At 43.3% G+C, this 13,759-nt stretch overlaps 2 protein-coding genes across 7 annotated transcripts; one reads left to right on the top strand and one right to left on the bottom strand.

The window, feature by feature from the left end:
* Positions 1-435: 435 nt before the first annotated feature.
* On the bottom strand, positions 436-7,762 carry SOX30 (SRY-box transcription factor 30). The gene is made up of 5 exons (XM_036391353.1): positions 7,156-7,762; positions 5,773-6,012; positions 4,353-4,526; positions 2,748-3,225; positions 436-872 (listed from the first exon to the last, which is right to left on the bottom strand). Exons 1-5 carry the CDS (start codon positions 7,760-7,762, stop codon positions 503-505), a joined length of 1,869 nt encoding a protein of 622 aa, XP_036247246.1. The 3' UTR covers positions 436-502.
* Positions 7,763-8,154: 392 nt separating this feature from the next.
* On the top strand, positions 8,155-12,794 carry THG1L (tRNA-histidine guanylyltransferase 1 like). 6 transcript variants are annotated; one of them, XM_036391942.2, is made up of 6 exons: positions 8,155-8,330; positions 9,132-9,308; positions 9,783-9,952; positions 10,647-10,735; positions 11,342-11,449; positions 12,023-12,794. In XM_036391942.2, exons 1-6 carry the CDS (start codon positions 8,155-8,157, stop codon positions 12,182-12,184), a joined length of 882 nt encoding a protein of 293 aa, XP_036247835.1. In that variant the 3' UTR covers positions 12,185-12,794. The 6 variants fall into 6 exon arrangements, with proteins under 6 accessions (XP_036247835.1, XP_036247837.1, XP_036247836.1 ...); XM_036391943.2 differs by having other exon boundaries at positions 8,250-8,330; positions 8,992-9,308; XM_036391944.2 differs by lacking the exon at positions 9,132-9,308 and having other exon boundaries at positions 8,176-8,330.
* Positions 12,795-13,759: the final 965 nt, after the last annotated feature.

Below are 13,759 nucleotides of genomic sequence, written 5' to 3' on the forward strand. Positions count from 1 at the left end.
AGGGATCACTCTCACTTGTAGCTTCCCATTAGCATGTCCAGGATATGTTAAACCAGTCTTCCCTTTTTCTGGGCTTGGTAGAATAAATCACAACAGTTATGTAGCATTCTAGATTCTGGTGCATTGAAATATGTCTGATATCCTACTCCACAGGGTATAAAAAGAAAGATGGGAGAAGAGGGAAGTTAAATCTAGAGAATAATCTCACAAACAGCTGTTTTATACCCTGAAACATATTTGAGGAGGAATTTGTGCATTTGGCCACACGCATTCCTGCACGGCAGATCAGCTTTCAGTGAGAATTTAGAAATGAACAGGCATTTTCTGCTATTTATAAGACTTTCCTCTTATACAAACAGCCCATCAGGCTCTTCAAAATGACCTGTGCATACTAAAGCCACCTGGTTTTCCCATTGAACACACTGACTGAAAAGGTGGTGTTGAGGAAAACATTTATTTCCCGTTCTATAATATCTCTCTGGATTATAATAAGTTTTAAAAATTACAATACTTGAAAAAACTTTACTTCCTCTTCCTCATCACTGTCAGTTACATTGACAATGTAAGTGCTGGAGGGAGTAGATGGGGGGGATGGCAAAACCTCCTCTACCACTTCCACGTCCAGCTGTGGCAGGGGGCTCAGAACTCGCTCCTCGCTGCAGGTGCTCTGACAGGACACGACCTCAGGGCTCCCACAGACACGCTGGTTCTCACAGAGCCTCTCCTCTGAGTATGCCCTGAAGCGATAGTCTTCATCCAGAGTGGAAAATATCACCTCCTGCCTCTGGCTCCTCTCCTCATAACAGCCAAAGCACTGAGGCACTGAGCTGGAGAAACTCCCGTAGCCAAACGGAGCTCTGAGTGGGAATGTGCTGCAAGGGAAGAGATTCAGGGTTGGCTTCCAGAAATGCAGGGCTGCACAACGGCACTGGTGCTCTGTGCTACTCAGCTTATCCCATTTTTTAAAACACACAAATTTAAAAACATGCCTAATTTCAGCACTAGGGCCATAACAAGAGTAGTTCAGTAGTTCAGCACACACGAGGTTGCTCTGAGAATAAACATAAATCCCACTGTACTTATCAATCAAATAATACCATAGATAAACCAGCATGCAGTGAGTTAACCAACACACTCAGATTAATTTTAAAAAGCATCAAAAGTCATTTTGTGTAATTTCTGTATGCCAAAATTTGTGACAGACCTGGGGTAAAGCACTCTTATTTGTAATTTTCAAATTACAAATATTACACTGTTATCAAACAGGACAGGGAGTCCTTGTGCCAAATATGTGGTTGTCAATGTTAATATTTAAAGAATGCACAGTAATAAATTTTTAAAAAGTAACCACATGGTAAATTGCAGGAAGTTATGATGTCAAATGGAACTGTATTCCTCCAGTGGCAGATGCCTGAATTTTTATTCTGATGCAGAAAGACACAGGGATTGTAATTAACAGTGTTCTAGAGAAATTTGCTATATTGTGAAGAAAACAAAAATATGTAAAGAAGTAATAGAGCTCCACAGTGCAGGCATTGTAAAGACATTGATACAATATCTCTTGAGGTTTCAAGGGGACTAATCATCATTCCAATCTAATATTTAAATTTTTAGTGCATACATCTGCACTTTCAGTTCAGAAATCATGACTCTCATATGCAAGAAATGAGTTTATAGGACAGAGAACTCATAAATCACTGTATTAGAAAGACTCTGGCATTAGCAAAGCTGGCATTAATGGACTTCAGAAGTCCATTAATGTGTGAAATCAGAACAGTCTTTTATGCTACAAGAACTCTTCTCTCTCAGAGGCCTCACAAAACCATCTCATTTCAGACACCAAGGGCTGAGCAAAAATCATTTTTAGCAATTTTGGGAATATGTGTTCTGTGTTTCCTTAAAGGACCTCAAAAATAGAAATGTCTTATATTGCACTTGTCAGCTCATGAAGTTGTTGAGTTTGATGGGTCATCATTAGCCCTAATTAAAGAGCAGGTGGTCTCATTGCCACAGGAACATACTGGTTGCTGCTGCTAGTGAGAATAACAGTGCATAAACAGACATAATTTAAGTCTGATAATTGTAATAATTTGTAAGGTTTGCTACTGCACAGTCATTAAAGCAAAATGATGCCCTGTAGAGAATAAGCATCAGATGCCTGGTGTTTGAGCTGCCACCTGCACCAGGGCACTGGTGCTTTCTGTGCATGCTCAGCCCACAAACACCCACAGGACACCACGTGTTAGCCTGGAAATTCTTTGATTAGGGGACCTCTGACTGAAAAGGAAGAACTAGGAATTACTACTTACACAGGAATTCTGCAGACACTTCCCACCAGGCCGGGTTTCAGAAATATGAACAGTTATGGCAATCATAGTGTACCCAGGAGACACCTCCAGGACAGACCCACTTCAATTCTATCTGGCCACTTTCAAACTATATTTACATTATCTCTACCTAATGCTCTTCTGCTGAAATCAACTGCACTTAGACCCATAAAGTGGAAAGAAGATACTTCTGTTCTCCATGGCCTTGGGAGTGCCAATTACAATTGCAATAATTCTGTGGAGCTTTCAGTAACTGGGCACATATTACAAGCAGGCTGAGGCCAGGGGGTTCCAGCACACAGCAGCTACAGGAAGGTAAGAGCTCCTTTCCCTCTCAATGCTCCACCTGCTGTCTGCAAGTCAAAACATTCTCTGCCTTTCAGCATTTTTTTCTTACTGGTATTGAAACGGTTTCATTACCTTGAGGGGAAACATCGAGGTCCAGGTATAAAGGAAGGGTGGCAAAATGGAAACTGAGGAGTTCCTCCAAACAAACTGGCTGGTTGTCCAATGGGAGCAGACACATAGGCAGGTGAGGGAATAAAAGGGGTAGCCTGGGGAAGAGCTATGCCTCTAGGAAAAACAGAAATCCCTGGCATCTCACTGTTAGAGACAGAAAACCTGCCACTAGTGCTGCTGATGTTACTCGGGTTTCTGTTGCTGAAGCTCTCAGCGAAAACGGGTGCAGGTCTCTTCAGGGAGAAATTGAGCCCAGGTGATACAAAAGCTTCTGTCTGAGCAGGCTCAGCAAAGTGCTGTGATGAAACTACAGGGCGCAGGGACAGGGTTGGAACTGCAACAGCCACTGATGTGGTGCTTGCAGCCGTGGTCTGGAAAAGGGTCATGGGCACAGCGTGCGGGATGGAAGGAGCCGGCAGACGGATGGCGGGAGACTCACCTTCAAACACAAAACAGTTACTTGTCAGACATGAACAGAGTTCTGATAAACAGCATCACAGCAAACCACAGCATTTCTGGGTACTGTCAGAATAATTCCCCCTGAAATTTCCCAGTAACTCACGTCATACATCTAATGTGACACCATTCTGAGAGATGGGTTTGGAGCCCACACACTAAAGCTGCATTGCACAGAAACCCACAGGAGGAAGGAAGTGGCTGATGTGGGTCCACTGCTCTGGTCAGGCTCTGTCTTGTCCTAGTAAGGCCCCACAATGGGTTGGAGTGTGCCTTCATGTCAGAAGACCTCACAAGTACAGTGACATGAAATGAGCCAAATTTATAACAAATCTGTGTGCTCAGGAGCCTAAACCACTCTAATCTCCAATATGTTTCCTTATTTCATCAATGAATGTACACACTAGACAATTTTACTTTGAAATGTTTTGCAGAGCACAAACTTCAATGTACACTCTCAAATAACACTTCATCAACAGGGCTGCCTTCATAGGAAAAGATTTCAAAACACATTGCATAAGAAATTTCAAACATCACTAACTCAGAACTTCATCAGAACAAAGCTGAGTATTCTTTTGTTTTAATATCTCCAAGTATTACCACACATCATAATCAGTCATTTCATTTTCTTGTCTCATTGAAAAGAAAGCAGCCCTTTGCAGAATGCTTAAAGAGGAAAATGCCATTGCCTGGATCTGAGCTATTTGCTGTTGAAATCCATATCCATGCACTGACAGAGCCAAAACTCTTTCTCTAAGGAATATGCAGATCAGCTCTTATACTGGTCTGGGGGCTCTCACACTATTTCACTGCCAGTATGGACTTTTTGTAAAAAAGAAGGATCCTTCCAGGGTATCTGTGAGGTGGAGACCAAATGAAGGAAAGAAGCAGCTGTAGCTTAACATCTTAAGCAGAAAAGAAGTGTTGGTAAATAATCACACCTCCTCTGGATAACCTGTGCCAGGGCCTCACCACACTCACAGCAAAGTTTCTCCCCAACATCTAATCTAAACCTACTCTCTTTCAGTTTGAAGCTATTCCCCCTTTCCCTGTCACTACTGGAACAGGTAATTTCTGAATTCTTAAAATAATTCACTACTGAAAACTCACAGACTGGACGTCCAATACTGTTCTTAACACTGGAGTTGACAAAAGAGTAAGTAGGTGATGAGAAGGGAAGGGTGCCAGCTGGATTTGTAGTGATGGTACTCTGGGAAGTGCCCGAAAATGCAGCAGAGCCAGGTGGTGGAGAACACTTCTTTCTGTTTGGCTGATAAACCCAACCTGTCAGAGGTGAAGAAAAGATGCAGACATCCAATATTTTGGATAGTTTCATTATTTATCTAAAGTTATCTTATCTGCAATTCTGAAGCATCTGATAAGACAAGTCCAAAACCTGCTCCTTTAGGCAATGGCAATGCTCCACTTGTTTTGGTGAGCTGGAAATGGGGAATTTTACTAGAGATGGAAATGAAATAGAAATATTTGGGTATTGTTTAGAAGTTACCAAGTAGTAGCTGCTCGTGAGACAAAAAACTACCAAATACTGGGGAGAGATGTGGCCCAGCTGAGGAAATCACATTAAGGAGAACATGACAGTCACTGCACTGTGGGCATTCAGTGTGGAGGAAAACCACTGGCTACTCAAAATGTGGTCTTTCCTCATGGTTTCTTTACCCCTTAAGTCTCATGTAAATCTGCAGAACAGAAATAACAGAAAATATGATCTACTGGGAACCCTGGATGGATTGTGGAAGAGCAGGTTTGCCTTTGCCTGACAACATTAACCAAACACTAACAGACATAAGAATATATCATGAATTTACACTGAGCTGTTTGGTTTCTTACACAGGTTAACTCTTAATGCAACTTTAAAGAAACACCTTTTTTTTTTTTAAGATGCAAGGAGAGAGGGAGAGTGATGCTCTTTTCTTTATGACAGATTAGGCAGCATCATGAACAAGCAGCATTATGACAACAGAGAGAGAAAGGATCACAACACCTGGTATCTCAACAGCTTTTTAGAAGTGTTTTACATTGTTATCTTCTGGATAAATGAAATGGTTAAGGGTACAAATTTTAACACTTGACTAAAGGCTGTGAAACATTTTCCACACAATTATGTAAGAACCTCAAGTCACCATTTTGAAGAATCCCACAGAATACAATGCTGTTTGTGCTTCCTGAGACATTTCCCTTTCCTGCTTTTAAGAAATGGACACATGTGTCACTACAGGCCACCTGGGCAGCTGTTTCTGGAGCAAGGAAACTGATGCAGCAGGCCACACAAACTCATTCTCTGGCCATTAGACTATTAAAGCATTCAAAAAAGCTGCTGTAGCTGCAGTGTTCTAAGCACCAGCATTTTGGATGCTTTAAAAAATTCATCGTTTCAAGCACACAGAAGGATTATGTACTTGAAATATCTGTATTTTTTTTCTATCTCTGTTGATTGTCACAATGCAAGAGATTGATTTTCCAAAAAGCCCTGCACTTCTAAAGCATTCGGGTAAATAACTAAGATGCTTACCAGGAAATTCCTCCCTGTGCCTCAGTTTTATTTTGTTAGCTTCCTCATAATAGGGCTGCTTCTGCTCCTCAGTGAGTTTGCTCCACTCCAGGCCGAGCTGGACGCTGATCTCTGCGTTGTTGGCCCCTGGGTTGGCTTTGGCCACAGCAGCCCTGTGGATCCGGGCCCACACCATGAATGCGTTCATGGGACGCTTCACACGGCCACTTTTGGTCTTGCTGAAGGGAGTGTCTGGCATCCCTGTGCAATAAGAGAGGGAAAGATCATCACCTTCCAGGGGATACAGCAGGTCACACTCAGTATCACACCCACAGCATCACCAGAGCTTTGGAACAGATGAAACTCAGTGCACGTTTGGAGAGCAGTTCCTACAAAATCCTCCACTGCCCTTTGCTGCGTCACTGCACAAGGAATCAGTTACCTGGCTTTTGTTACATATAATTAAAAAAAAAAAAAAAAAGAAAGAAACAGGGCCTGCTAACACACTAGTTTGGATTTTAGTTGGCTTGTTTTCTTATGAATTTATAAACTATGTATAGCACAGACCATACCACCACAAATTTATTATCACCACCAGAACTATGTAACCAAAGCCCTAAGGATGGAGGGACTAGGACTAAGGATGGGGAGGCTGCTTAGTCCCACACCTGTGCAGTCCCTGCCTTCTCAACTGTGGCTGTTGCTGTTTTGGGTTTCTGCTTGGGTTTTGTTGAGTTGTTTGCTTTGAGATATAAATATTTTTTTCTTTTTTTGGATTTGGACACTCGTTTTGTTGGAGGAACATGTGTTCCCAAATGATTGTTACATGATACCTGGCTTTGGCTCTTTGTAAACACAGGCAGCATTTAAATTGAGCTGGCAACATGATGAATCCACAGGCCCCTTAAAACTGATCCCTGAGCAAGCAATTTCCTCCTGGAAAAGGTTTAAAAATTAACTCTTTCACATCACCAATAAAGGGGAAAAGTCTTTAAGACCTTACTTAAGTAATTAATTTTGAATGTCTAGATATTAAAAAAAAAAAAGCTTCTAATACAGATGCTTCAAAAGGCTCTTCATTTAACAGAGTTTTTCAGAGAGATACAGGACTACTATATAGCTTTAAAAATCAAGCAGATTCCTGACCTTAAAACTGGAATCACAACTTAGTGTAATTCTGAACACTGTCCTAAGGGGTTTCATGCAGAAAGGGAGGAATGTGACAAAATTGCCTTGATTGTAACAAACCATGTCAGAACTCTGCTCCTGTGCTTTTGTGTCTTACACTGCGCAAGAGTTGTGCTAAACCCAGCCTTTGCAAAGGAATGGTTTTCTAACATGACCTTTCCCCTTATGTTCTCCTGCCTGATAAGCAGTACCCTGCAAGATCTCTGACCATAATACCTGAATCCGAGGGCAGGACTGTGAGGGGAACGTTTTTTGTTTCAATCTTTGGCCGCTGCAGTAGAGTCTGCAATTGGACTGGCACTTGTTTTACCGGCACTGGAGTCACATGCACCAGCTGCGAGGAAAGAGGGCCTTGGAGCTGTACGTGGCACCTGGGAGGTAAGGACTGAAACAAGACCGGGGTATTCTGATCTTGAGCAGGGTTCCCAAGCTCGCACAGGGATCTAGCCCGGGCATCGCTCTTCTCCGCCTTCACTGGGCGGGCCTCGAAGGTCACGTTGGGTCGCTCCGTTTGGACGGCAGATCTTCTCCAGGACTTATTCCCCGTTTGCTCCAGGACCTTCTCCTCGTTCTGGCGGTCACCGCTGCGCCTTTCCTGGTCCCTTTCTCTCCTGACAGCACTCCGGGGCTCTTCCTCAACCGCCGCCGGAGCCGGGATGCACCTGCTCTTCTTCGCCGCTCCTTCGCTGTGCCCGGGCCGGCTCGGGTGCTCCTGCACCTGGGCGCGCAGCCCTCCGAGGGGCCCCATGACCTCCCTGTGCCTGGGGGGCGAGGCGGGGCTCGCCCGGGCGCGGAAGCGGCAGTGCCTGACCCTGCGCTCCATCGCTCCGCCGCCGCTCCTCGGCCGCCGCCACCGTTGCGCCAACGCTCCCCGCGGCCCCGCGCCGCCGGCGCGCACCGAACCCGCATCCCGCACCAACCGCGGGGCGCGCACCGAGCCCCAGCCCCGCCGGCTCGGTCGCGCTGTCCCCCCGTCCCGCGCCCACCGGTGGGGCCGCCCCGACCGCCCATCCCGTGCTCGTTGCTCGGCGCGCTCGGAGCGGGGCGCACGGGCCCCCGGCTCCGCGCCCCGCAGCCGCCACGGGCGCCGTTGCCGGAGCCGCCCCGCGCTCCGCCCGCCGGCTCCGCCCGCCCTCCGCCGGCACCGCCGAGCGCCGCTCCGGGCCGCCCACAAGGGCTGGGCTGGGCGCCGCTCCTTCCGCTTCCGCGCCGGGCATGCTGCGCTGCTGCCGGGCGGCCGCGGCCATCGCTGCCGGCTGCGCTCCGGGCTCCCCGCGCGGCCTCGCCATGGCCAAGAGCAAGTTCGAGTACGTGCGGGACTTCGAGGCGGACGACACAGTCCTGCCCAACTGCTGGATCGTGGTGCGGCTGGACGGCCGCAACTTCCACAGGTGCGGGCAGGGCCGGGCGGGCGCTGCGGGGACCCCGCGGGTGCGGGCTGAGAGCGCTGTGCAGAGAGCGGGGTCCTGCGTGGTGCCCGCTTGTGCTGGGCTGTTCCTGTCCGGCCTGTGTGAGCCCTGCAGGTGCGGGGTTAGAGATGCTCGTGTCCCCCACTCGGCCTCTCCAGGGCACAGAATTCCCCCGGATTTTGTTTTCACGGGTTACTTCAGAGCCGGTGGTAGGGAATGGGCAGAGTAGGGAAATGGTTCCAGTGCCTCGGGTGTGATGGGGAGGGACAGCAGCTGCTATCCGGGGATGGGATGTGTACTGATGTTTGGAGTCAGTGTCTGTGTGGCATTTGCCTTCCCTCGGCTTAAATGGGGCACAGTTCCCGCGGCTGGTAGATAACGCAGGTTTTTGCTGGGATATTATCTCTGGTTTTGGTAAAGCTCTTGAGTTTTAACAAGTTTATTGATAATGTTGCCCTTATTGGACTGAATATTAAAGACACCCTGTGAGAAAGGGAGTTTACAGAAGGTAGTATTTGTTATCAATTTCCAGTTAAAATACATAAACCAGCTGTTTTAAAAGACTGGTTAGGGTCAGATACTGGTGGGAAAGAGAATGGCTTATCCAGAGTGGATAACGAGGATTTATGTTCCTGCTTTTCAGACCTGGAGAGAATTCTTTTGTCAGTATTGAGAGGATACTGGAAATCAATATTCATATAAAGCAAACGTGAGGAAAATGAATGTGTTAGCATTTTTAGTACCTTTTAAAGAGACTCTTATGCAGCCATTTTTGCTTTGAAGATTTTCTGAGCAGCATGAATTCAAAAAGCCAAATGATGACCGTGCTCTGCACCTGATGACCAAATGTGCCCAGACAGTGATGCAAGAACTGGAGGATATTGCTATTGCTTATGGACAGAGTGATGAATATAGTTTTGTTTTCAAAAAGAAGAGCAGGTGGTTTAAAAGAAGAGCAAGGTAACAGCTGCTTTGATACTGAAGTGAACTTGTTTTTAATGTCTCTTTATAATTCTTCTTCAGATTTGCCTATACCTACACACAGAGGTTAGGAGGAGGGGGCTGGTGCTTACACTGCAGTCAGTTCAAGTTTTTAATGTGGATACTTTACATGTGATCTATCAGGAAAATTTGTTCAATAATACAGAGCTTGTAAAAAAGTTGTATAAACAACTTATTATATAAACAATCAATACATTATAAATAGCCATCCTTTTAAGAAAATTAGAATTTAAGAAAGTTACAATTTAAGAAAGCTACAATTCTCATTGCCTCTGTTGTTCAAAAGTCTCTGTGCCATTCCTCATCTGTTTGGCCATTATTTAAAAAATGCTGCTTTCCACTAGAGTTATCACTACTGATACCTCAGATAAGCACAGATATATAATGAAGCTCATGTATTTCTTTTTTTTTCTCTTGTTCTGTGTTTGCAAGTAAGTTCATGACTCATGTGGTCTCCCAGTTTTCCTCAAGTTACGTGTTCTATTGGAAGGATTACTTTAAGGACCAGCAGCTTCTGTACCCACCAGGATTTGATGGACGGATTGTGTTGTATCCCAGCAACCAGAATCTGAAGGACTACCTCAGCTGGAGGCAAGCAGATTGTGAGTGTCCCTAGAAAAGAGAGATTTGTGCAGTTGAGTTAATTTCTCTGACCAGAAATGTCTTTTCTGCCAGTGTGTTTGTATATACAGTTGTCAGTGAAAGAACAGCAGGTAAGGTGGTAGTTTTCAATAATATTACACTTGTCCTGGGGTTTGTATAGGTACTGGCTGAAATTTGGAGAGCTCAGGCTGCAACTAAATTTATTGCATCCTGAGAGTGAATTCAGCACAAGAAATATTAGAACTGCTAATAGAATTAATAAATTAATTTTGACATTCAGAGTTGGCTTAGCCAAGGTATTCTTTAATGAAGAGATATGAATATTCAAGTTCACAGCAGGTTGTAATCAAAAGTGCTGAATATTCCATGTTAGAACAGACCACTGGATTTGTCTCTAGATCTTTGTCAATACCTAGTCCCTAATGTCAAATGAAAATAATTTATATCATACATAAACACCTTCAGCCTCTGCTGTGCCCTTTTCACTTATGAAATTTGTCTTCTAGTCATGATATGCAGTACCTTAAAATGTATTGTAAACATTGTATCTTCTTTAGAAACTGATTCTATTAATTCCCCATTACTCTTGGCTGTTTCTTGGATACAGCTCTGGAGGTAAAGCTGTTTTTTCCTAAGTTGTCACTCAGATTTGGTAAATAACCATCCTCACACTCATTTCTCTGTTTTCTCTAGGCCATATTAATAACCTTTATAATACAGTGTTCTGGATGCTTGTGCAGCGAGGTGGTTTGACACCAGTGCAAGCACAGGAGAGGCTCCGGGTAAGAGTCTGCAGAAGTCGTGGGTTTTTACAGCTAAAAATTAAATCATAAGATTTGCAAAGTGTCTTGCCTGCCCAGCAGCCCTGGCTTGTCTGTTCTTACTGTAATAATTTTGTGGGTGTAATCAACAACTTCTTCAGTTGTGCGGGTATTAATACCACTAGCAAATAATGTAATTTTGGTCAATTATTAGCAGGGTTTACGTTCTTAGTTAACAATTTCAGAAGACTTAGAAATGTCATAAAATGTTCAGCATCCAAAACCAAGAGGAATAGTGGCAGAATTCAGGTTCTGTTCATTGCCAGTCCCTTCTGTCGTGTTTTTGTCTCCTTGTACAGACTTTAGCAGATTATTCCTGTTTTCTTCTGGAATCTGTTGACTGTCTTTCATTTGTCTTGAAAATGTAATAAGAACCCTCTCAGTTTTAATACTCATTTGGCAGTTGGAGTTAATTCCTCTGTTGAGAGAAGCGATTTAATCTTGTGACTTAAAGGTGAAAAACCTTTACAAATGTCTGTCTTGCTTCTAGTATTGACCCCTCCTCTATCCTAGAAATACAATTTGTTTGTTTTCTTCAAGAGTATTTTTCTTTTCCTTTCCTCTCAGGGAACTTTGGCTGGAGATAAGAATGAAATCTTATTTTCTGAATTCAACATCAACTACAACAATGAACCTTTGATGTATAGAAAAGGAACTGTCCTAATATGGCAGAAGGTAAAAAAAAACCCTATTGCCACTTGCTTTGGGCTGATATTTTAAATAGTTACACTGTGGCAGACAGACTGCACTGTAAGAGCACCACATGTATCTCCAGTGTATGTCTAGGAATAAATATATCTTAAAATTAACTATATTTGCCATGTAATTGTGTGTAAGATGACTCATTGTTTTGGAGATGTTTTTAAAAGCTGTTTCTATGAGCATAATATAAAAACCAGTCTCTGCAGTCTGGCTTCGATACAAATTATGACCACTGAGATGAAACATGTATCAGCAGATGACAATGTTTGTATCACTGGGGCCAGGCCCTTCCCAGGATTAGGTCCTAAGTATATCCATGGCAAAGGATTTACAAACTTCTGTTCAATAAAGTGGCTCAGCTCATAGTTGGTTTAGTGCTTTTCTGTTTTAAGGTAACTTGGAAATATTCATTATTCTATGATTGCATCATTGATTTAGTGGGAGAAATTCCTGTCCTGTGTTTTTTTATTAAATTCTTTTTTATTAGAATTTTTGAATCCACTCTGCAGCCTTTTATATCTGCTAATGTGTCAACTGTATTTTCAGATTAATGAAGTTACCACTAAGAAAATAAAACTGCCAAAGGAAGAAGAAGAAAAAGAAGTGGAAGTGACCCGGACTAAGACTAAAGTTGTCCCCCTGCACTGTGACATCATTGGGGACCAGTTCTGGGAGGAATATCCTGAGATTCTGGCTGAGGATAGTTGATGTCTCTGATGAGCATAACTGGTAGTTGACATTCTGCTCTGCTTGGGTTGTTGGCAAGTGAGGAGTACGAATGGTGGCTGGCAGAGTTTGACCTGGAACCCTTTTCAGCAACTACAATGGGTTCAGCACTGGTGCTGCCTAAAAAGAAGAAGATACTGGTGCTGTCTGACATACAAGGATATGCCCATATGGAATGCTAAAATCATACTATATTTTGAATGTTAAGAACTCATCATGAATTAAGGACTGTTCCTGCCTTGTACATGTGTATTTGTAAAAAAAGTATGTAGAAATTATCTGTATTTCTATAGCATTTAACCAATGAGGTATTTTACTGTAGTGCTGAACTATAAAAAAGCCCGAATATTTGAACAGAAAATTATTAGTTTTTGTTTTCAGCTGAGATGGACCAGAATACTTCATTTGGGATTTAGTATTAAATTCAAGGCTGGTATGTTGAGTCAGATGAGTGACAGTTCACCTGCCTGATGTCTGATTCCTACTGAAATGCAATGGAGTAGCCCAACAGTTTTCTGTGCTTGATTTTAAAAGTATTTGTCAAATGTACAGGACTTTTATACTTTTAAAAAATAGAAATAATAGTACCTTCCCTGCTGTGTTTTATTATGTGGCCTTTCTCATTCCTGGGATTTGAACTAGTAAGTGGTGACAGTTCCAAGCACTGAAGTTAATAATAAAGATATTGCACAGGTTGGAATTCTGCTAGGACATGGATAGATGTCTTCCCTCATATTCCATGGCCTGGGAATTCACCTGTCTCCTATTATGCACAACACAGCATATTTAAAAAAAATTACAGCACAACATAGCAAAATATTCCAGGTGCCTGCAAAGAGGGAGCCAACAACAATTTCTGCTGCTGCTTTCTGATTTCCCTGGGAATGACACAGACAGCAGTGCTGCCAATCCATGTTTGTTAGAGGGAAGGGAGGAGTGTGTGTTGTCTGCTCCATGCACAGTTCTGTTCTGGTTTAACTGTCACTTAAGACCCTTTGTCAAAATTGACCTCTCAGAGCAGAAATATTTCTGCTAATGGACAGGGCTTTGTCCCAGTGTAACTGGAATTTGAGGGAAATAACCTATTTTAGTGTAGAAATACAGTTTTAATGATAGGTGTTTATATGGCTATTACTGCTTCTAACCAAGCTGGTTGTAAAAACATCCTGAACAATAACTGGGCAGCACAGACATGGGCAGCAGTTGGGACTGGCCATAAAAAATAGAAAGAAAGAATCAAGTGTGTACTGGTCACAGTACTGAGTTAGATTCCTGTGAATTCTCTTATCAGCCTACTTTGTTTCCTCTTCCTGCAGAAGAACTTACACATTTAAGGCAATGTGGTTTTCGTGTTTTTTTTTTTTTTTTTTCAAAAAGAACCCTGACCAGGTGCCAGTAAACTTCAATTTTGTGAGTTCTTCCTGAGATTAGGCAATGAGTCTGTGAGTTTATAATAGCACAGGACTTCCCCCCTACTCCTCTGTACTGATTAAGTACTTGCAATGACAGAATGTATTTTGTTTTCAGTTTGTAGAATGGGCTACATGATTCCTAGGA

This window comes from Molothrus ater, chromosome 15 (genome assembly GCF_012460135.2).
Source record: "Molothrus ater isolate BHLD 08-10-18 breed brown headed cowbird chromosome 15, BPBGC_Mater_1.1, whole genome shotgun sequence".
NCBI classification, from domain to species: Eukaryota; Metazoa; Chordata; class Aves; order Passeriformes; family Icteridae; genus Molothrus; species Molothrus ater.

Excerpts from the sequence above, each read along its gene's own strand:
- SOX30 (XM_036391353.1), bottom strand. The coding sequence starts at position 7,762 with ATGGAGCGCAGGGTCAGGCACTGCCGCTTCCGCGCCCGGGCGAGCCCC. Across the intron at positions 4,527-5,772 it reads GCACAGGGAGGAATTTCCTG|GTTGGGTTTATCAGCCAAAC; the intron begins GTAAGCATCTTA and ends CACCTCTGACAG. Across the intron at positions 873-2,747 it reads CCTCGATGTTTCCCCTCAAG|CACATTCCCACTCAGAGCTC; the intron begins GTAATGAAACCG and ends CTTCCCTTGCAG.
- THG1L (XM_036391942.2), top strand. The coding sequence starts at position 8,155 with ATGCTGCGCTGCTGCCGGGCGGCCGCGGCCATCGCTGCCGGCTGCGCT. Across the intron at positions 9,309-9,782 it reads TGGTTTAAAAGAAGAGCAAG|TAAGTTCATGACTCATGTGG; the intron begins GTAACAGCTGCT and ends TGTGTTTGCAAG. Across the intron at positions 11,450-12,022 it reads CTGTCCTAATATGGCAGAAG|ATTAATGAAGTTACCACTAA; the intron begins GTAAAAAAAAAC and ends CTGTATTTTCAG.